Source organism: Sturnira hondurensis, unplaced genomic scaffold (genome assembly GCF_014824575.4).
Source record: "Sturnira hondurensis isolate 20B ecotype Veracruz unplaced genomic scaffold, ASM1482457v3 Scaffold0019234, whole genome shotgun sequence".
NCBI classification, from domain to species: Eukaryota; Metazoa; Chordata; class Mammalia; order Chiroptera; family Phyllostomidae; genus Sturnira; species Sturnira hondurensis.
In genome coordinates this window covers 884,198-905,014 of record NW_028091865.1, presented here as the reverse complement: position 1 = coordinate 905,014, position 20,817 = coordinate 884,198, and the positions used below count along the sequence as shown (strand labels likewise).

Here is a 20,817-nt window from a genome sequence, read left to right as displayed (position 1 = left end):
GCAGCCAAAAGACTGCCCGTCTTTTCTCCCAGCAGAATGTCTGGCCCCGACGGCGGACATTCCAACGCCGTGGATTTAGGAGGCATTCCAGACACTGCGCTTCCAGTAAACCCTCCCGGGGCACTGGGGGCAGTGGAGCCCCCCCTCGCCCCCACTCCCACACACACTTTCGGTAAACACGGATACTCAACTGCAAAGCTGAGTGATATACTCAATGGCAAAGCTGAGTGGGAGAGCTCAAGACGTCGCTGGGGACCTGAGCGTAGCTCGTGGGGGCCGGGACCTGAATGAGGGCCGCCAGGCAGACCCCGGTGGGTGACGCGGTCCCGCTGAGCGAGGTGACATGGAACACACACGAACGCACGCGCCCTCCCCTGGGTCACAGAGTAGCAATCTGGTAGCCAGGGCCCGGGGAAAGTGAATTTGCATGCCGGGCGCTTGATTTCACCGGGAAACTTCCCAGGCCCTTCCTTCGACGGAGGGAAGGAGGCTCGGTCCTCAGGGCCCGAGGGGAGGGGCGGTGGGTCGTCACCCTGCCCAAGCCCAGCTCAGCTCGGATTCGTTCGCCTCCTCCTTCGTCCTAGTCACCCGGGGTGACCGCAGGAACCTGCGGGACCCGGGAAAACCTGTTTCAAAGATTACTGGTCCAGGAGGCCCAGGAGGAGATTAAGCCGATTAGGGAGGCAGACTTTACAGCTCCGGGGGCGGGACTCCGGCGCAGAGGGCTCCGGGCAAGGTCCGGGGCGTCTGGCTCGCCCTCGCTCCGCCACGGGACGGATGGTGCAGAGGGGAGGCGCCGCCGCAGTCGCCTCCAGGTGCGCGGGACCCCGGGACGCAGCCCCCGCTGGGGGCCTGGAGCCGGGGACGCGGGGTGGAAGGGAATCCAGGGTGAGCGCGGGTCCCCGGGCAGGGCAGCTGTTTATGCCAAAGAGTCATCAGGGTACAACGAGGGGCCCGTCTTGACCCACACCCGGCCCAAAAAAAAAAAAACAAACGTGGGGGCGGCGACAAAGCCCCGCCCCACGGGGGCCAAGAGAACACGAAAAGCGAAGAAATAGATAGGCCAGGCTGGGCCCTCCCCCACCGCCTAAGACACGCCCTCGAGGCCCCCTCCTGGCGGCCCCGGAGTGCGGCTGGACCTTCCTCCAACACTCGCCCCCGGGGGGGAACTGCACAAGGACAACCTAGGTGTAGAAGCTTATGGCCCAGACCCGGGCCACACCGTCGCCAAGTAACCTCCGGGTTACAGGGCGGGGAGAGCCCGGGATCCGCCCCGTGCGCGCCGCGTCCCTTTACGCAGGGCCGCCTGCGCGCTCCGGGAGCGCGCGTTTCCAAGCCGCGCGGTCTCTAGGTAGTAGTAACTGCCGTCCTGAGTCTCCGGGTCATGTCTGCGGTGCTTGTCATCTCACATTGGTCATTTTAATACGTAACTGTCCCTCCGCCACGACCCTCCCAGGCCGCCCGCAGCATGGCGCACCCGGAACTCTGGGGACACCGGGCCTCTCCGCAGGGACAAAGGGAGGCGTGCGCTCACCCTCCTAACCCCGCCTTGACCGAGGCGTGTGGGGCGCAGTGACACAGCGGCGGGAAGGAGCGGTGCGGTTCAAAAACAAACGCCAGTTTGGCGCAGCGGGCTCGTTCGAGTTCCGTGCGGTGCACGTCGTTCTGCAAGCAGTGACGACAAAAGGAAGCCGACGGTAGACGCGACCCCTCGTTAAATCCTAAATGACTGGAACAGCGCACGCCTGCCCTGCCAGCTGGTTTGAAAGGGTGACTTTTCCTCCCCAAGCGGAGACCTTCATGCCTGCCGTTTGCGTTTCTCTCCAGGGCCTGCTGGCCGGCTCTGGTCACCGTATGTTTGCTCCTGAGGACTTGCGAATTCAAAACAGCCAGTGCCTCGAAACCAAATATTCTACTGATCATGGCGGACGACCTCGGCATCGGGGACCTTGGTTGCTATGGGAACCGCACGCTGAGGTACGATGGGCTGGTGGTGGTCCTGGCGGGGTCTGTGGAGTGTGCACGGGCGTCTGGCTGACGAGGCTTTTTAAAATCTGCCTATAGAACGTAGGAGATCCCCGAGTGTGTCCGATCTCGACGCCGAAAGAATTATTTTTCCAAAGTAAAATAGCACACGTTTCCAACACTGTGGAACAGTGTTGGGCGGGTGTATGTTTCCTTTGGTTGCCTTAGCAACCGAGCACGCAGGGGGTGCGTTCAAACCACAAGCGTGCGTCCACTCTCCTGGAACCGGGCCTCGGAGGCCCAGACTCCCTCCATGGGCTCCAGGGGGGGGGGGGTCCCCTCCGGCCTCTGCCTCCCTCCACGTGGCTCCTCTGCATCAGCGTCTCCTCTTCTGTCACTTCTAAGGACACTGTCTTTGGACGTGGGGCCACCCTGACCCAGGACGACCTCCTTCTCAGACCCTTCCCTCCTCCCATGGGCAAAGACCCTATTTCTAGGAAGGTCCCTTCCAAATGCCTTCCCAATTCCAAGGAGCTGCTGAAGCCAGGGGGTGGGGGGAGGCCCTCCCCTTCATGACAGTGACCCCGGTGTGGTTTGCTCAGGACGCCCAACATTGACCGGCTGGCGGAAGAAGGCGTGAGGCTCACCCAGCACCTGGCGGCCGCTCCGCTCTGCACCCCGAGCAGGGCCGCCTTCCTGACCGGGAGACACTCTTTCAGATCAGGTGGGTGTGGGGGGGGGGGGGAGCGACCCAAGTCGGCCACATCTGTGTCCACCCATTTTGTTTTCTACTTTTACTTCTTTAAGGGTGTATTTATTGGTTCTTTAAAGAGAGGGAGTTTTCTGTTGGTGGCTGACATGTCCATCCGTGGCCTCTCTCATGCGCCCCTAACCGGCACTGAGCCCGCAACCCCGGCGTGTGCCCTGACCGGGAATCGAACCCACAACCTTTTGCTTGAAGGGGTGATGCCCAACCAGCTGATTGATGGATGGATGGACTGAGTTTAACAAGCAGGTCACGATGGCCGAGATCCAAGGAGAACAGGACAAACACAAGCTGCCTCTTTGTTGTCTTGGAATTTACCGAATGACTGTGTTTTACAGAGTCGTGAGAAACGTCTTGATAGGTGGACACTGAGAAGGCTGAAAGCTTCGTGGCGGCTGACCGGGGTGTTGTCTGCATTTAAATATTTGCATCGAGCCCCGGTCGGCTGGCTCAGTTGGTTGGAGTGTCATCCTGTATGCCAAAAAGATAGATAGGTCATGGATGGATAGATAGATGACAGAAGGATGGATAGATACATCGGTAGTTGTTGGGTAGGAGGGTGGGTAGATTGATAAACACATGGATGGATGGATGGATGATAGATATACAGACACACATGGAGACTCGGACTCTCCACGTCAGCACTCCTGATTTTGCCGGGCCGGGGCATTCTCTTGGTAGGTCTTCCCCCAAGCAACGTCAGGGCGTTTTCACACGCCAGATGGAATTCGTACCCCCTCCCCGAGCCGTGACCACCAAACACGACTCCAGGCCCTGCGGCGGGGCCCCTGGAGGGCCATGCACACCCACGCCCCGTGGAGAGCGCCCCCGGCTGCCCAGAGGCCCCCAGCGCGTCCCCTCTGCTCTGCTCCACAGGCATGGACGCCAGCGACGGGTACCGGGCCCTTCAGTGGAACGGGGGCTCGGGCGGACTCCCCCAGAACGAAACCACGTTTGCGAGAATCCTGCAGCTCGGAGGTTACGCCACAGGCCTCATAGGTACGGGGGTGCGGTGCCCTTGAAGGAGCGCCCTCACGAGGACCCCCCGCTCTGCCGAGGGGAAGACGTCTCGGGGCAGAACCCCAGGTCCCACCTCTCTTGGGTCGCCTCCAGTGCCGGCGTCTCTCCGGGACACGGAGTTTTACCTCAAAGTCTTGGTGGGTCGGCCCGTGTTTCCCCCGGCACTTACCACTCTCCTGGTCTCTGTCACCCTCCTCTCCAGTTTCAAACTCCGCCGCCTGGCACCTTAGCCGTCCTCCGGGCGCCCGCCCGCGTTGAGCTGACCAGGGGCTGCGTTTCGGACGCATGGCCCTTACCGTGGAGGTCTTTTTCCCTGAGCTTGTTTGCTTCTCTCTTCAGGAAAGTGGCACCAGGGGGTCAGTTGCGCCACCCGGGGGGACCACTGCCACCACCCCCTCCGCCACGGATTTGACTACTTTTACGGCATGCCCTTCACCCTGGTGAACGACTGCCAGCCGGGCCGGCCGCCCGAAGTGGACGCAGCCCTGAGAGCGCAGCTGCGGCGTTACACCCAGTGGGCGGCCTGGGGGATCCTGACGGCGGCCGCGGGCCGGGCCTGCGGGCTCCTCTCCGTCCCCTGGAGGGCCGTCCTGGCGGCGGCCGGCCTCCTCCTCCTGTTCTTCGCCGCCTGGTTCGCCAGCTTTGGGTTCGTGCGGCGATGGAACTGCATCCTGATGAGGGACCACGACGTCATTGAGCAGCCCATGGTCCTGGAAAGGACAACCCATCTCCTGCTGAAGGAAGCCGTGGCCTACATTGAAAGGTAATTGAACCACCTGGGTTTTTTTTTTGTTTCTGTGTCTTCGGTTAGAGCTGAAACCTTCCTTTCCGGTGCATAGCACGGTGGTTAGACGTTGATGTAACTTACGAAGCGGTCTCCCCGATATTTCCGGTCCCCACCTGGCCCCGTATTTAGTTATCACAATGTTATTGAGCGCATCTCCTGGGCTGGACTTGACCTTCTTGGGACTGTTCTGTCCCTGCACGTCTGGGCGTCTCAATCCCTTCGCCTTGTTCAGCCTCAACCTTCCTCCCGTCTGGCAACCAACCATCAGTCTGTTCTCTGTCTCTCGGAGCTGGTTTCCGTTCTGTCTGTTCAAGTCTTTTCTTTTGTAGACTCCACATATAAGTGCAATCAGATGCTATCAGTGTTTCTCTGTCTGCCTTTTTCCACTCGCGTCATGCCCTGTAGGTCTCCCCAGGCTGTCTCAAAAAGGTGAGGGTCCGACCTTTTTCGTGGCTGAGTAATATTCCACCGCACACACGACCCGTATCTTTCTTATCCGCTCCCCCGTTGATGGGCACTTGTGTTGTTTCCAGATCCCGGCGATGGATTGTAAAAAAAAAAACGCTGCCGTGACGATGAAGGTGCATACATCTTTTTGAAATAGTGGTTCCGGTTTCTTCTGATAAACACCCCAAGGCGGAATTGCCGGGCTTATCAGGCAGTCCCGTTTGTAGTTTTGGGAGGGCTCCCCTTTCCCCACACCCTCGCCAGCACTTGGTCCTTTGTTGATGGATGGATGACGGACGGCCAGGCCGACGGGTGGGAGGGGGCGTCTCGTGGTGGTTTTAATGCGCATTTTTCTGATGGCTAGGGACGTTGAGCCTCCTGCCGTGAGCCTCCTGCCCCGCTTAACCCACCCCGTTTCAAAGACAACAAGGCTTCTCAGAGCACCTGTGTCTCCCTAGCCTCTTTGGGATTTCGCAGGCCCGCCGTGGGTGCGGACGGGCCCGAGGCACTCCACGTTGCCCGTGGACTGGTTTCCCGGGCTCCGGTCTCTGCGCTGACGTCCCGGGTCCCCCAGCGTTGACGCGGGGCAGGGGGGGAGCCCGTTGTATTTGAAGGGCGTTTTTTTCTCCTTCCAGAAACAAACACAGGCCGTTCCTCCTGTTTGTGTCCCTGCTGCATGTGCACATCCCCCTGGTCACCACCCAAGAGTTTCTGGGGACCAGTCGGCACGGCTTGTACGGCGACAACGTGGAGGAGATGGACTGGCTTGTGGGTAAGTCCGGGCAGGACGCGGCTCGCTCGTGGCCTCGCCGCGGCAGAGGGCTACCCAGCGATGCTCTGTCGGTTGCCTTTTCCCCGACACGTCCCGTTTCTCCGTCGAGGTCAACTCCTCGGCGCGCTGGAAGGACACGGTTTGAAAAACAAGACGCTCACGTACTTCACCTCTGACCACGGAGGACATCTGGAGGCAAGGGACGAAGCCCTCGGTCAGCTGGGGGGATGGAACGGAATATACAGAGGTGAGGCCCGTGGGCGCGAGGGGTCGAGCGTGAGTGCGGTCAGGCGGCCGTGGGGTCACCACGGCGACGGCGTCCCAGGGAAGACCCGCGTAGAGAAGCCAGTGGGGAGCGGGACCCTGTTTCAAACTCTCCCACCGTCATACGCTCGCTTGAGTTTCCGTACCCGGGGTTCCTCCGGAGTGGGAACACCCGGTTCATCGTGATGCGTGTGTTTTTACAAAGAGCTGGCAGTCGTCCGGGGCTTCATCATCACTGGGGTCTCACCGAGGGGTCGACGGGGCCCCCACCCCTTCGCCAGAGGGCCCCTGGCAGGGGTTCATGTTCGAAACGAAGGACTTGGGCAGGGAGGGCGAGAAAGCAGGGCGCTGGGTGTGCTGCGGCGTTCGGAGAGCGAGAGAAAGCGGGTTCCCAGGTCCTGCGCCCTCTCTATGCAGGGGGGAAAAAAGAGGAAGACCCCTTTGCATTTGCATGAAATCCCACTAGGGGTTCTGAAGGGACCCACCCCACGCCCTGTTTGTGGAAGGGCTCACAAAGGCACCCCGGATTTCAGGGGGAAGGGATGTGGACTCCATCTGCCGGGGAAGGGGCGTCCCAAGGTCCAGGAGTAAAATCGCTGTGGCCAGTTTGGGGGAAACACCAGCTGCCCCTGACGCGGCTAGGCGTGGCACACAGGCGTGTGTGTGTGTGTGTGTGTCTAGATTACACAGCCGCCTGGGGAGTCTTCACGGGGTGTCATTTACTTACAGGTGGCAAAGGCATGGCCGGCTGGGAAGGCGGGATCCGGGTCCCCGGGATTTTCCGCTGGCCCAGGGTGCTGCCCGCCGGCCGGGTGGTCTCCGAGCCCACCAGCCTCATGGACATCTTCCCCACCGTGGTCCAGCTGGGGGGCAGCGAGGTGCCCCGGGACAGGTACGTAGGATGACACCCTGCTCCCTCCTTCCGGAGATCGCCCGCATTTAGCGGGGAACACCAACACCACGAGAACGCTACAAAAATCCCCTTGTCCTCCAGGGCAGGCGACCGCTTCACACAAACTAACCGACCTCAGTCAGGCTCAAGATTAAAATAAAATATCGGGTCAAGCTACCCATTCCGCAGTTTCCGTGCTCACTTCTGTATTAGGGCGGTGGCAAAGAGTCGCTCTCAGACAAGAGAAAAAAGCACACGTCAGAGTCTGTTTTCTTAATCTGCACCCAAGAATAGGCTGAGAGAGGAATTGAGGGAGAGAGAGAGAGAAAGAGAAGGAGACACAGATTGGTCGCCTCCTGTCTGCGCCCAGACTGGGGATCGAACCAACCACTGCGGTATGTGCCCTGACTGGGAATCGAACCTGCCACCTTTCGGGGGCCAGAGGACAAGAATCCAATCCACTGAATTCGGGCCAAGGCTCGGAGGCAATATTCTGCTCCTAGTGTTGCTGGATTCCAATGTCAGGATCAAAGACATACTCTTGTGGATAACGTGAGATACCCTTCCCCCTAAATTCCCGTCACAAAAAAAAAACGCATTAGTTTTTTTTTTAGTTTATTAGTCGAGAGAAAGAAGCAAGGCTATAGATGGGTGGCTGAAATGTGTGTGTGTGTGTGTGCATGCGTGTGTACCAAATAAGACTTCCTGTAAGAAACTCAGGCAGTCATCGACGCTGACGGACTTCGATGCTACATCAGGCCAGCAGGCTGGGAAGTCAGGCGGGATTTCTGTGTTGGGGGGCGGGCTGAATTCCACCTCGTCCCAGGAGCCTCCGTGTTGGGTCTTGACAGCTCTCGGGCGGTCGGATGCGGCCCACCCTCCTCCTCCGGGTGGCTCGTCTCCGTTCAGGGTCCACGGGTTGTAGACCTCAGCCACGGCCCCAAAACACCTTCATCATAACTCGCAGGCTAAGGTTTCCCCAAACGCCCAGCCCCGCAGGCACACAACGTGAGCCCTCCACACCCCCATCTGGGTGCCGTGAGAGATGAAGCAGTACCTCCAGGGCTCGTCTGTGGTCAGAAAGGCGTCTTCCTAATTGGAAGGGCCGAGAGGCCAGGGGCCCGTCCAGTTATACAGGTGACATTGTGTATCTCGGGAGTCTCGAGTGACTAAATAGGTTCATGTGACCTCAGCGCTCAAGCTAGGGGCCTGGGTGAGGCAGCCGGACTTGGAGAAGGCTTTGTGTTCACATCCCAGGTCAAATGTTGTGTGTGTGTCTGTGTGTGTGTGTGTGTGTGTGCGTGTGCACTCGTATGCTTTTCACACCGTGCTGCGTAACAAGCGGCCCTGAGACTTGGTGACTTGGAATCTCCACAGGACGATGTGTGTCCTGCTGGGACGCTTGCAAACTGGTCACGGCTCAGGGAGACAGCTTGAACCTGCCCCGGCCCCGCTGCCAGCTGGGGCCCCTGCAGCCTCGGGGGTTTGTTTCCAGCGGCAGGGCACAGCCCGGCTGGCCTTGAGGGCTGATCCCTCCCTCTGGTGTCTTCGCCGACTCAGGGTGATCGACGGCCGTAGCCTGCTGGCCTTGCTGCAGGGAGCTGCCGCGCACTCGGAGCACGAGTTCCTATTTCATTACTGTGGGAAGTATCTACATGCGGCACGCTGGCACGAGAGGGACCGTGAGTACACGCTCGCCCGACGCCGGGCGGGGGGGGCTGCTGTCCCCCAAGGGTTCCTCGTGGGGGGCCGGGCGTCTGCTCTCCATGGGCCCCCAGCTGCCCTGACCAGCGCCCCATCTGCCTTCAGGGGGACGGGTGTGGAAGGTCCATTACGTGACGCCGCGGTTCCACCCCGAGGGAGCGGGGGCCTGCTACGGCCGAGGCGTGTGCCCCTGCTCGGGGGACGGCGTGACCCAGCACAGCCCGCCACTGCTGTTCGACCTCTCCCGGGACCCTTCGGAGGCACGGCCCCTGTCGCCCGGCTCCGAGCCCCGGTTCCACGAGGTGGTCGCCAGGGTGGGCGAGGCGGTGCAGAGGCACAGGGCCACGCGGAGCCCGGTGCCCCCCCAGTTCTCCCGGAGCCACATTCTCTGGAAGCCGTGGCTGCAGCCCTGCTGTGGGACCTTCCCTTTCTGCTCCTGCGGCCAGGACGGAGACCACCCGGACTTGTGACCTCCCCGGGGGCGGGGGCGGGGGGGGCGCTGCCCTGGGGAAGGTAGCACCCATGCCCACGTGGGCAGGATGCGGAGAAAGGGGAGCCTTCGTGCACTATTGGTGGAAATGCAGACGGTGCAGCCACCGTGGAAAGCAGCGTGGGATTTCCTCGAAAAACAGAAAACGGCACCGCCTTCTGACCCAGTGATCCCACTGGTAGAAATAAATCCTCGGAATCCCAAAACACCGGGCAGAACAAGCATGTATGCATCCCTAAGTTCATAGCGGCATTGTCTCCAACTGCCCGGCCGTGGAGACCACCTAAGGCTCGGTCAGTGGGCACACGGGGAAGACGGTGTTACCTACCTACATACATCTATCTAGACACACATACGTCTATATGTATGTAGGCAGTAGGGTATTATTATTCGCCCATCAGAATGAAGGAGTCCAAAGAGCAAAATGAATCATAACATGGAGAAAGAATAGAGTATAAAAATATAATAAAGGCAGCCCTGGCTGGTGTGGCTCAGTGGATTGAGCTTGGGCCTGCGAACCACTCGATCGAGGTTCGATTCCCAGTCAGGGCACATGCCTGGGTTGCAGGCCAGTTCCCAGCAGGGGGCGCACCAGAGGCAATCAGACATTGATCTTTCTCTCCTTCTCTCCTTCCCTTTCCCCTCTAAAGATAAAATCTTTACCATCGTGCCACCCCCTTAAAACCGAGTCAGAGCTGCCTGCTGCGATAAAGTGCCTTATACATCTTGTGCCTCCACCTGTGGGTGCTGGAACAGGACAAAGCCACCCTGTGTCCCACAGAGCTGTGTGCCAAGGGGACAGGGAAGCCGACGGAGTGACGACTGGACGGGGGAGCCCAGGACTGAGAATGAAACACACTGTGGAGAACCAGCGTCACGATGCCATGTCAGATACACCCACAGCCACGCCTCCCTGCCCTGGGTGTCCCTGCCCCCTCCCCTTTCTATAGGTGCCACCCCTGTGTCTGCTCCTCACGGGGACCCTATGTGGGCTCCTGCCCGAGTCAATAAATGGGGTGGGGGGGTCCCTTCTCACTTAGGAAGGCCCTTTATTCTCAGGTCGCCTGCGAACCTCCCACTGTGCCAAGGTCGGCAAGATAACGTTCCGTAGATTTGTAGAAACGGAAATCCTACCAGTGACACTCCCGGGTGAGAACCCCATTCAGTCCACTACACTATACCACGTCTGGTTGTATTTCTTTACTTTCCCCACCGCCACTGAGAAAGAACAGACTCGCAAGCCTGTGGAAGTTCAAGGCGCAGAGGACACGGACCTACCTTGGGGTGGGGTCGCCCCAGGAGGGTAACATCCGTCTTCCCGCTGAGATGCAAGAAGGCCTTTCCCCTTGTGAAGACAACGCTCAGCATCTCCCTTACCCACCGTGAACTGTGCCGGCCGCACGGAGGCGCTAGCGAACGCTCGGGACACCCTCGGGACTCCAGGAGCAGATGGTGGCCACTCTGCCACCCGTGACCACTTCTCTCCAGGCCTCCTGTCTCCCGGCCCCAGCTGCCGAGAACCACCCATCTGGTCTTTTTTTTTTTTTTTTAACCTGTACATTTCACTATTTTTGTACTTGTCTTTTTTTTTCAATTTAAATATTTTATTTATTTATTTTTAGAGAGGCAGGAAGGGAGGGAGAGAGGGAGAGAAACATCCATGTGTGGTTGCCCCTCTCTCACGCACCCCCTAGTGGGGACCTCGCCTGCAACCCAGGCATGTGCCCTGACTGGGAATTGAACCGGCGACCCTTTGCTTCCCAGGCCACACTCCATTCGTCGAGCCACACCAGCCAGGGCACTGTTTTGGTCTTTTTTTTTTTTAAAGGTTCCGCCTGTAAGTGCGATCAGACAGGATTTGTGTGTCTTTGACGTATTTCACTGAGCACCGCACCCTCTCGGTCCATCCGTCTTGTCACAAACGATAAGATTTCTTTCTTTTTATGGCTGAGTGATATTTCGTTGTGTGAATGTATCCCATCTTCCTTCTCCCCGCCACCGCTGGACAAAGAGACCGAAGTCAGTGGTGGTGTATACTGACCTGTGGCCACGAGACCCAATCCCCAGACCGAGGACGGGGAAACTGAAGACAACCCAAGCCCAGGACCTGTTTGCCCCCAGCACTGTGCTAAGCGCTCTTTGGGTCACGGCCCTTCTTATCCTCACCACCTTGGCGTGTGTGCAGCCACTGTCTCCGGGCCTTGGACCCGCGTAGCCGTCAATGGATGGGAAACACAGACCCCGCTCTGGTTAAAAAGGGCAGCGAGGAGGAAGAGGCCTGGCGTCCGTTCCTCCTTCCCCGCACGTTGGCTAATGGCGCCCAACACTCATCTGGGTGTCCCTCCCCTGCCCCCCCCCAGAGGGTGCCGGGTGCAACATTAGGTGTGGCTGTGCCTTCCACAGCCAAGCACACCCAAGGGAGTCCCAGGCGAGGCCCCCCACCCTGGGGCTGCCGATGGGGCCGCTGGCGACGCTCTCGACCTGCTCCCACAAGTCACAAGTGCCTCTCGGTCTCGCCCCCCCCCGCCCACTCTAACCTTCCGACACCCCGTGCTCACCGTGCCATCGTCCCTGGAAGCAATGCAGGTGTGATTTTGTCGCTAGCAAACACTTCCCCATCTCAGAAGTCGCCTTTCGGCACAGAGCACAGCCCCTGCGGTTCCCTCACAACACAGAACATGCCAGCTAGTCCCCTGATTGCCTGTCGGAGGTCAGCTTAGTGTCCGATTCTAGGAAACCCCCCCACCCCGGGGATGCTTCCGGACAGGGCAGGCGGGCAGGACGTTCTTCACCCAGGGAGAGCAGCTCAATGGAGGTCAACTTAGGGGGGAAAGTGTCAGCCACGGGCATGGGTGACGATGAGGGACACCAGACCCAACTCGGGGCGGGGGGGGGGGTGCAGACAACAGCCATTCCGTGCAGAACCCGCAATACTGCCCCCCAGCCACGCTCCCCGCGCCCTCTGCAGCCTCCCTGAACAGCGCGGACAGGGCCTTCTCTCGGTTCGCCGCGCGGTCTGCTTACAGGCGTGATTCGGAGACGGGGCGCCTTGGCAGCCGCCAACGGTCCTCGCCACAAGAGGCACAGACAAGATCCGCCGTTCCTTCCCAGGTGCCGTGCTCCAAATCCTGGTGGCCTTTGTTCGTGTCTTCATTCCACCCCCGCAAATGACCCACGTGAATGAAAAATGAGGAAGCAGCGTGCAAAATAACAGGTCCAGCATCTGGGGTTCGTGGAGAGGTCGGGGAGCTAAGGCACGTGGGCCGAATGGGGTCAAGAAGCAGCCACAAAGAGAGGGTTCTCAGGCAGATGTGAGGGTGTACGTCCAGGCAGGTAAAGGGCCGCTTGCCAGGGAGATGACGCTTACCGCCTCTGGGGAAATGAACTCACGTGCAACCTTAAAAACCTGGAAAAGGCCCGGCTGGTGTAGCTCAGTGGATTGAGCGCAGGCCTGCGAACCACAGGATCGCGGTTCAATTCCCAGTCACGGCCCATGCCTGGGTTGCAGGCCAGTTCCCAGTAGGGGGCGCACGAGAGGCAACCACACACTGATGTTTCTCTCCCTCTCTCCTTCCCTTTCCCTCTAAAGATAACTAAATAAAAAATCTTTTAAAAAAAAGTTGGAAAACTACTCAAACGTTTTCAACAGGTTCTGTTCTGGTTGAATTTAAATTTATTTTAAAAACGTTTCCAGGGACGGTGTACATGCAGTATTGTTTCGTATTAGTTTCCAGGTGCATAGCATGGTGTTTAGATATAACAATATACGTTACAAACAGGTCCTCCCAACATTCCCAGCACCCACCGGGCACCAAGCACAGTTCTTACCCTATGAGGGACTATATTCCCCGTGTTGGATGTTACTTCGGCGATTCCACTTCTGGGTGTATATCTAAAAAAAACCCCTGAATATATGCATCCCTACATTCATTGCAGCGTTATTGACAATAGCTAAAATTGGTAGGGAGCTCAAGTGTCCGTCAGTAAAGGACATAAAACAGCTTGGGTACATACATATCTATAATGGAATATTACTCGGCCATAAAAAGGAAGGAAATTGTACCAGTTTCATAGCATAAATGGGCCTATTATGCTCAATGAAATACTGCAGAGCCCAATACCATAGGATTTCACTTATATGCAGAACGTAAAGAACAATGTAAAGGAGCAGACAAAAGAAAAAACAAACTTAAATGTTTCCCGTGCGGCCTTGCACAGGTCCGGGTGCTGACGTTCACTCAAAGGCACACGGGCGCACCAGCCGGCTCCCTACACGGCATTCTTTTTATTTTTCCCCTGAACATGTGAGTCTTGTGTTTCACCTCCTGATTTCCCCACTCGTTATTTTGGTTAACAACTGGAGTTTTCTTGAACTATGACTGGTTTTTTTTTTGCTATTAAACTTAAAAGAAAACGCCTCTTATCTGCAAAGTACGTTTCACACACTGGGTATGTTTGGAGGCGCACCACTGTGTTTCGACGGGTGTACTTTCGACGGGTGCCACGGATCAGAACCCGGTTTTTGTTTCTTTTTGGGGGGTGGAAAGAGCTGGTATAAAAGCTGTTCAGTGTTTTGCCGACCCAAAGGCCCGGTGCTGCTGTGAACTCTAAATAACACAGCTCTGTGAAGTCGGAACGGACCACTGGTTTGCTCTGCCCACCGCGGGACTGGTGGCCCAAAGCAACGCATTCCGCCTCAGCTTGTCTGCCATCAGCAACGAGACCGTCCACGGGCACTTACGGAGCAGGCAGTAGTGGCCGCCGGCTTCGGCCACGGACGCTCGAGAAGGAAAAGTGCTACCCTTTGTTGCTCTAAAGCTACACGTCACCCGCCGTGACGCCCCTGGCCACATCCATATACCTCGACGTGCTTTTCCTGCCCACGCTACTTCTCTCTGCCCACCCACTCACCCCCCCAGTTAAATAGTTCTTGAACAATAAAACACTTTTAAAAATCCTTTCTCTGTACCAAAGTGTTAGGGATAGTACAGGTTGAGTCCCATTCCTTAGGGACTGAACTTGTACCAATTCCGTCGTCCCGACGTCGTGCGGTACAGACGCTGGCCCTGGCATTATTCGGAACCGTGTTATTATGCCTCTTACGTGGATGTCATTCAGAAGCCGTCAAGATGTCCTCGAACTTCTCTTGCCCTGTGTTAGAACAGGTCACAGTGCCTGCCGTGTACAGAGACCTTGATAAGTATTGAATGGACGGGTGGGTGGGTGGGTGCAAGGGTGGATGGTTTGATGATAAAAGGATGGATGGGTAATGGGTGGGTGGGTGGATGGATGGTAGATGAAGCCAAATGCTAAAAAAGAAAAAAGGCAGCTTCCCTAGTCTATGCAACTTACTTGTTACCAGTGCTGTTGGAACACCCCTGCGGTGATTTAAATTCCCTGTACAACCAAGGCAGGCAGCCACATCCCTTCACTCGGCGAAATACCCGCGTTCCTTCCCGTCTCTCAGAAGGCAGGGGAGCCCGCACCAGAAGGAAGACCGGGTCGCTGGGGCAAAACTGTCATTGACTGCGTGAGCATCTGGGGCACAACACAGGGACGCAGAACCGGCCCTGGATGGTGAACACAAGGAGTCCAGAAGCCGCTGACGCACGGCACCATGGCCCCCAGCACGAAGTCTCTCCCCCGGAGTCGCTGAACCGGACCCCAAGATTCCTCACGTGCTCTGCGTCCCTCTCACATGAGCCCGGGCCCGGCTTTCTGTTTCTCCCACCCCAACGCCACGGCTCAGAGCAGCGACATGCTCTCTGTGGGACACAGCAGGGACATGAACGGTCGATCCCCACCCACCCGGCACAGTGCAGGCCGTGTCCCTGTGGCTCTTTCCAAGGACACTGCCCTTCATTTCAGATGGCAAGCCACCCCTCTCCTTACACAAGCTGTCCCCGAAACTCATGTCCCGCGGCCAGGTGCCATTAGCCCCACTAAGCGGCTCCGGGGGATAAAAACGTGTGGCCAAACACCCCCAGCGACGGGCACCGCAGCCCCGTCCCCTTCTCCCCAACCTGCGTCTAGTTAGCCCGGGGCCGTTCCACAGCACGTGCGCGAGGAAGACCCCGTAAGCCCGTTGAAAAAAACCACACCGCCTTCTCTTTCGCACAGCGATGCCCGTGTTTAATGGCAACCATGGCGGCGGGCACAGAATGGCAACACTCTGAGGTGTCCGGACGTCGTGTGGGAGCCCACCAAACGAGGCCCCTGCTGAAGAGGCTTCCTTCGGAAATCCAGGGTCCAGGCTCCCAAGGCTGGGAATTCTCCCGGAAGGGCCGAGCTGACATTGAAATGGCTCGCCGCACAGCGGGGTGACTCGCTGTTTGGAACTGAGGTAGCGGCACCCAGCACAGAGCCGTCGGGGGAAGGTGGCGGCGGGCGAAACGCGTGGCCCCAGCGGCTCCCCGGATGCCGTGATAGCAAGCAGGTTCTCCGAGGGCCTCGCATGCAGGACGCACACCAGCGGCCAGCCCCCGTTGGGACGAGGTCACAGCTCCCGCACACCTCTGGCGTCGCCCACGTCCGCGGTCTGTCGATGGCACTCTGGGGCCCCGTCGGGTTTCGCAGAACGGGGACAACTGGAGCAACACGCTTCCCAAAGTCAAAGTAGGACTTGAGACACTGAACGTTTGTTTACTGAGTCCTCAGCGAGAGGATGTTCCCCTCGGGGTAGGAGAGGGGGGGTGCTCCTGAGCAGGCCCGGAACACAGGTCACTGCTGTTAAGTGCTTAGGAGCTGGAGAAAATGTGTTGACCTGTGCTGACTCAGGACCGAAGTGGTGGCCCCCCGTCCGCAGCTCCGTGGGGTGGGACAGTGGTCCCGGGCCCACCACGCGTTCCTTCCTGCTGCTGGTGCTCGGCCAACTGAGAAAAACGTCTGATCTCCGGAGGAAGCCGGGTAGGGCTGGGTGGCTTGGGCTGGCGGGGCACTTCGATCTAAGTGTTTGATCTTGGAGAGAGGTACTCAAGCCGGACGACCGACCGACCATCGGTCACCCTCGAGAGAGGCACCTGGTGGGACAGTGTCTTTCTGCGGAAGGCCACACGGAAGCACGCCCGCGGCGGGACCTTGGCGGGCCCGGGCTATTGCAGAAAGCGGTCCAGCTTCTCCTGAATGCGGGCGAAGGCGTCCCTGCCCAGGTAATCGATGTGGCCCTCTTCCCATTTCCGCCTCTCCTCCTCGGGGCTCAGCTCCCGGACCTTCTCCTCGATGGAAATCTCGGACATCGAGACGGCCAAGCCGACCTGGGGGACACAGGGCAGAGGGAGGGGGACGGGTTGGGAGCTGCCCGCACACAGCCCGTTCCACCCACGCGCCTGGGGTTCTTTAATTTCACAAACGACAAAATGGAAAAGGAGAAACAGATTCTGTTTCCGTCCAAGTCATAGGCGGTTATTAGATAGATGTCTTTGGCCTACGTTTTTTAAATAAATGTTATGAAATGTCATTGCATGTGTGACTGCGTTTTCTTAGGCCTTGTTTTTCACCCTGGTTGGTGTGGCTTGGTGGGTTGGACGCCGACCTGCGAACCAAAGGGTCCCCGGTTCCTAAATGTCTATTCTTTTTTTTTTAAGATCTTATTTATTGATCTTTAGAGGGGAAGGGAAGGAGAGAGGGAGAGAAAGATCAATGTGTGGTTGCCTCTCGTGGGTCCCCTGCTGGGAACTGGCCCGCAACCCGGGCATGGGCCCTGACTGGGAATCGAACCGTGATCCTCTGGTTTGCGGGCCCGTGCTCAATCCACTGAGCTATGCCAGCCAGGGACTAAATGTCTATTCTTTATCAGCCACCCAGGATCCAGCGCTTTTTGACATATCGGCTCAACTACACAAAGGCACACACTCAAGGCAGACTTCCGTCACCCTTCCAACACCCAGCTACAAACCCACAGTTCCTATGACTTAAAGACCAAATGGTGTTATTAAATCATCATTGAAAAGAAAATGTCGGCCGTGCCTCTCCTCAAATGCGTGTGCAGAGAGAAGGAAAGTTTACGAAGACAGCACACGTCTGAGGCAGGGGGAGGAAAGACTCTTACGCGTCTCTGAAGGAGCCACCCCCGCGTGCTCGGGTTGGCCCCAAGAGGCACCCCCAATTCTCCAGTCTTTGGACAGGGAATCGTGTTTGACCACGGATCGGCGGGCATTCATTTCCAAGCCTCCTCTCGCTCTAAGAAAGCACAGCCTAGCTCTCAGCGTCAACGAACGTTTGCCAAACGGGTTTGAAAGGGAGAAAGGGCGTGATTGGTAAGGACGGGACGGAAAGGGAACCGGCCGCCGGCCCAACGCTGGAGAGAAGACACATGGACCAGGGGCCCCGGAAGAGGCAGGTGGACTGTACGGTTGGACACAGTGTGGCTGGAAACCGAGGTCCCACAGCAGACAGCGCCCAGCGGGAGCCCCGAGCAAGTTGGACACAGTGTGGCTGGAAACCGAGGTCCCACAGCAGACAGCGCCCAGCGGGAGCCCCGAGCAAGCAAAGGACCGAAGCGTCACCTCCAACGCATCCTCGGGGCTGGGGTCCTTGAGGACGTCCACACGGGTCTCCGGGCTTAGTTCTACAGAGGCGTGCGATGGGCCGCCTCCTCTGTGATCCGCGGGACGCTGGGAACACAACAGGCATCGTTAGTCGGGGGCGGGCTTCAGAGAACCTCCGTCCAGACCACAGCCAGCAGAAAGGTCTTCCCGGGGAGAACAGAGACCACGAACGCACCCCAAGGGTGGCCTTTCTGCTACACCCACGAGGGCTGAGATCCCAGCTTTTCTTGAGCACCCGGCATTCCTGACACAGGACCACGGGCTCTGGGTTTGGATGACAGGAACTTCCAGAGTCAGATCCCACTGGCTCCCATCAGAAGCCTACGACGGGGCACTTTCCTACGACGGCCTGTCTGCCAGACAAAGGAACTCTCTCTCTCTCTCTTTTCTATCTTCCGTACACAGGTGCCTACGGGTCACGTGAATTAAGGAGGGTCTGCCTGGGTTCCGTCTCCTGAGGACGCAGATGAAGGCAGGTAGGTTTAAAAGGACAAAACGGGACATTGATCCTTGTGAAATACCTAAATTAAGTCTGGTTCCAGAGTCGTGCTGATTCTTTTTTTTTTTTTCCTAACGAAGGGACAGGTATCTGCCGTATTGACGCTCTGTTTTCTCTAGTGATTCTTCCCAAAGATGGAAGAGACTGGCCAAATGGCCTGGGACACATGATAAGGGTGAGTGGGCCTCTGAGAAGAAAACCAGTGCCTTCTGCAACTGGATAGGGAAGAGACTAATTCCAACACCATGTTGTTCCAGCTGCAAACCGACGGGTCACCGGTTCGATTCCCAGTCAGGGCACATGCCTGGGTTGCAGGCCGGGTGGCCAGTAGGGGGCACATTGACAACCACACATAGAGGCAACCACACATTGACATTTCTCCCTCTCTCTTTCTCCTTCTCTTCCCTTCTCTCTAAATTTTTTTTTAAAGAAAGAAAGAAAAGAAAGCTCTTGGGGTGAAGATGAAAACCACAGGGCGCTTTCCTTCACAGCCTGTGCCCACAGACAGGCTGAGATGACAAGACTGCCCCTAGAGAGACGGGCGCCTGTCAGTGTTTAAAGCAGGGGCACCAAGATGTTTGGGGTCCGTGTGACATCTGCTGATGGGGGGCAAGGAGCTGAGACCGGGTTGGACGTCACTCCTGTGGAAGCCTGAATGTCAGGCTTACCTATCATCTGTTATTAAAAATAAAATAACAAAAGCACGTTAGCAAAACCTCCATGCAAAGCAGCGTAGCTCCCCTGAAGACCCCCCACTATCTTCTCCTCGCGCGGGAGGAAAATTGGGGTAGACAAGGACGACGTGCCGGGGTCACAACGCCCGTGTCGGCTTCCTCGTTTGGGGCACCGCTTCCTGGGTGCCCCAAACGAGGACGAATTCTCACCCACGGCCCTGACAGTGTACGCATCCGTTTACCGAAAGCACAGGGAGGACCCCGAGACGACGGCTGGCTCCAGGAGCTCAAGGACAAGAGGAGAAGGACAGGTGGCCAACGCACGTGATTTAAGTGTCGTCTCGTCGGAGACGCACAGCATTGCATCGGTGTTGAGGAACACTGTCTGCTCTGTGTTGGTATAAAAGGTCTTCCTTGTACCCGTGCGCATGTATTCGGGGGTGTGGCTTCCTGATGTCGGAAGCAGACTCACAAGGGATTCAGAGAAGAAATTGTGTGTGTGTGTGTGTGTGTGTGTGTGTGTGTGTCAGAGAGCAGGCAAAGGAGACAAACTGTTAACACCTCACAGAGGTAGGTGAAGAACACACCCGGACAGCTGTCTAGTCTATTCCTTTTCCACTGTCTTGTTGCACATTTTTCCAAATAGAAAAATATCAGAGGGAAGAAGAGAATTTCACGGCCGTCTGGAGCACATCCAGCCTCTGGCGTCCGTCCCCCCGTCCGCAGAACGAGGAGCTTTTGCAAACCGCACTCGTGGTCCTCTTCGGGGAACCAGGGTGCCCCTGATTCGCCCCCCTGCCCAGCGGCCTCACCTTCAGGGTCCCCTTGAGAGGAAAGACTCGGGGACTGGGAAGGCTTCAGACCATTCTGGGCTCCCGGGGGAGAGAAGCTCAAACTCCGAAAGAGTGTGAGGACGTCACCGAGCCAAATTATTCAGGGGGGCGTCAGGACTCCAATGCACGGCCCCAACAGACACGTGCAGAAGAAACGAAAAGGAAGCCCCTCCCTGTCCTCGGGGCTACCCTCTGGTGAACTTTGTGCTGCCCAAGGGGGTGGAAGCTAAACGCAAGAAGATGCCCAGGAAAGCAGGGTGTGTCCATTGACGCTACTTCCTCCACATGAAGGCTCCCACCAAAACCAGCCCCGCAGACCTGAGCCGCTACACACACAAAACGTACGGCCACGTGTATGCAATAAATGCGTCCGGCGTCTTATTTCGCCTGGAGACCACGGGGAACCACAGCTGGGAACCTGGCTAGACATTTCCGCCGCGGGGGACCCCGCACTGCGCTGAGGTGTTTGCACAGGGACCCCCCGCCCAAACACCACCGGGTCTTTTGGGGATCCCCTGAGGTGGGGACGAGAGACAGCCCAGCCGCACCGCAACGAGAAACTGCATTTTACAGCAGGTCCACCTGCAGCGGGCAGATCGCCTCTAGGGAAGCTTCTCCCCCCAAAACGAAACTAAACTAAATAAACGCGCCCTGGATAAAGACAGTGCGGTTCAGGGCTTCCAGTTCTCATGCAGTTCTGGGGTTCTTTGATGAAATACCCACGTCGTTTCTATTAGAATTTTATCAGAATATAGAGAGTGGGGAATGAAAATCAGAACGTCCAGGGAAGCATTTAAAACACAAACGAATGGGAATGATGGGTCAATAGAGGCTGCAACAGAATAAATAAAAATATATCATGAATTCAAAGGAAAAGGAGAAAAGAGAGAGAGACAAAGTTCCTTCACACGGGCGCTGAGGGAAAGCAAACCAGGAGACTGATTTAGGCATCAATATACCAGCACTTGGGTACAATGTCAACACAGTATCCAAGTTGAAAGCCAGGAGTATTGGACTGGACACCAAGAAAAAGGAAACCCCATCCAACGCTTCTTGAAAAGGAACATCCTCAACGTAAGAACGTGAGAGAGGCTGATAGGAAAAAAGAGCGAACAAGACGTACCGTATAAACGTTAACCAAAACGAAGCTTTCACGCC

General features: G+C 57.4%; 2 protein-coding genes and 1 long non-coding RNA gene across 4 annotated transcripts in view; 2 read left to right on the top strand and 1 right to left on the bottom strand.

Annotated features, from left to right (window-relative positions):
- The first annotated feature begins 431 nt into the window (after nt 1–431).
- LOC118974319 (arylsulfatase D-like) lies at nt 432–9,317 on the top strand. The gene is made up of 10 exons (XM_037027695.1): nt 432–815; nt 1,828–1,977; nt 2,568–2,689; nt 3,608–3,730; nt 4,091–4,514; nt 5,621–5,757; nt 5,867–6,004; nt 6,751–6,913; nt 8,474–8,595; nt 8,723–9,317. Exons 1-10 carry the CDS (start codon nt 778–780, stop codon nt 9,085–9,087), a joined length of 1,782 nt encoding a protein of 593 aa, XP_036883590.1. The 5' UTR covers nt 432–777; the 3' UTR covers nt 9,088–9,317.
- A 410-nt stretch (nt 9,318–9,727) lies between these two features.
- Nucleotides 9,728–20,817, top strand: part of LOC118974312 (uncharacterized) — a 13,819-nt gene continuing 2,729 nt past the window's right edge. Inside the window, exons 1-2 of the long non-coding RNA XR_005063870.1 lie at nt 9,728–9,879; nt 12,362–12,365. This is a non-coding gene — a long non-coding RNA (uncharacterized LOC118974312). The remainder of the gene's footprint in view (nt 9,880–12,361; nt 12,366–20,817) is intronic.
- The window catches only part of GYG2 (glycogenin 2), a 22,794-nt gene continuing 17,189 nt past the window's right edge, over nt 15,213–20,817 (bottom strand). The window contains exons 9-11 of one of the 2 annotated variants that reach the window (XM_037027683.1): nt 18,723–18,827; nt 17,612–17,719; nt 15,213–16,360 (exon numbers count right to left, since the gene is read on the bottom strand). In XM_037027683.1, the coding sequence (XP_036883578.1) occupies nt 16,199–16,360; nt 17,612–17,719; nt 18,723–18,827 (375 nt within the window). In that variant the 3' untranslated portion in view covers nt 15,213–16,198. The remainder of the gene's footprint in view (nt 16,361–17,611; nt 17,720–18,722; nt 18,828–20,817) is intronic. The other variant, XM_037027682.1, reaches the window with a different exon arrangement.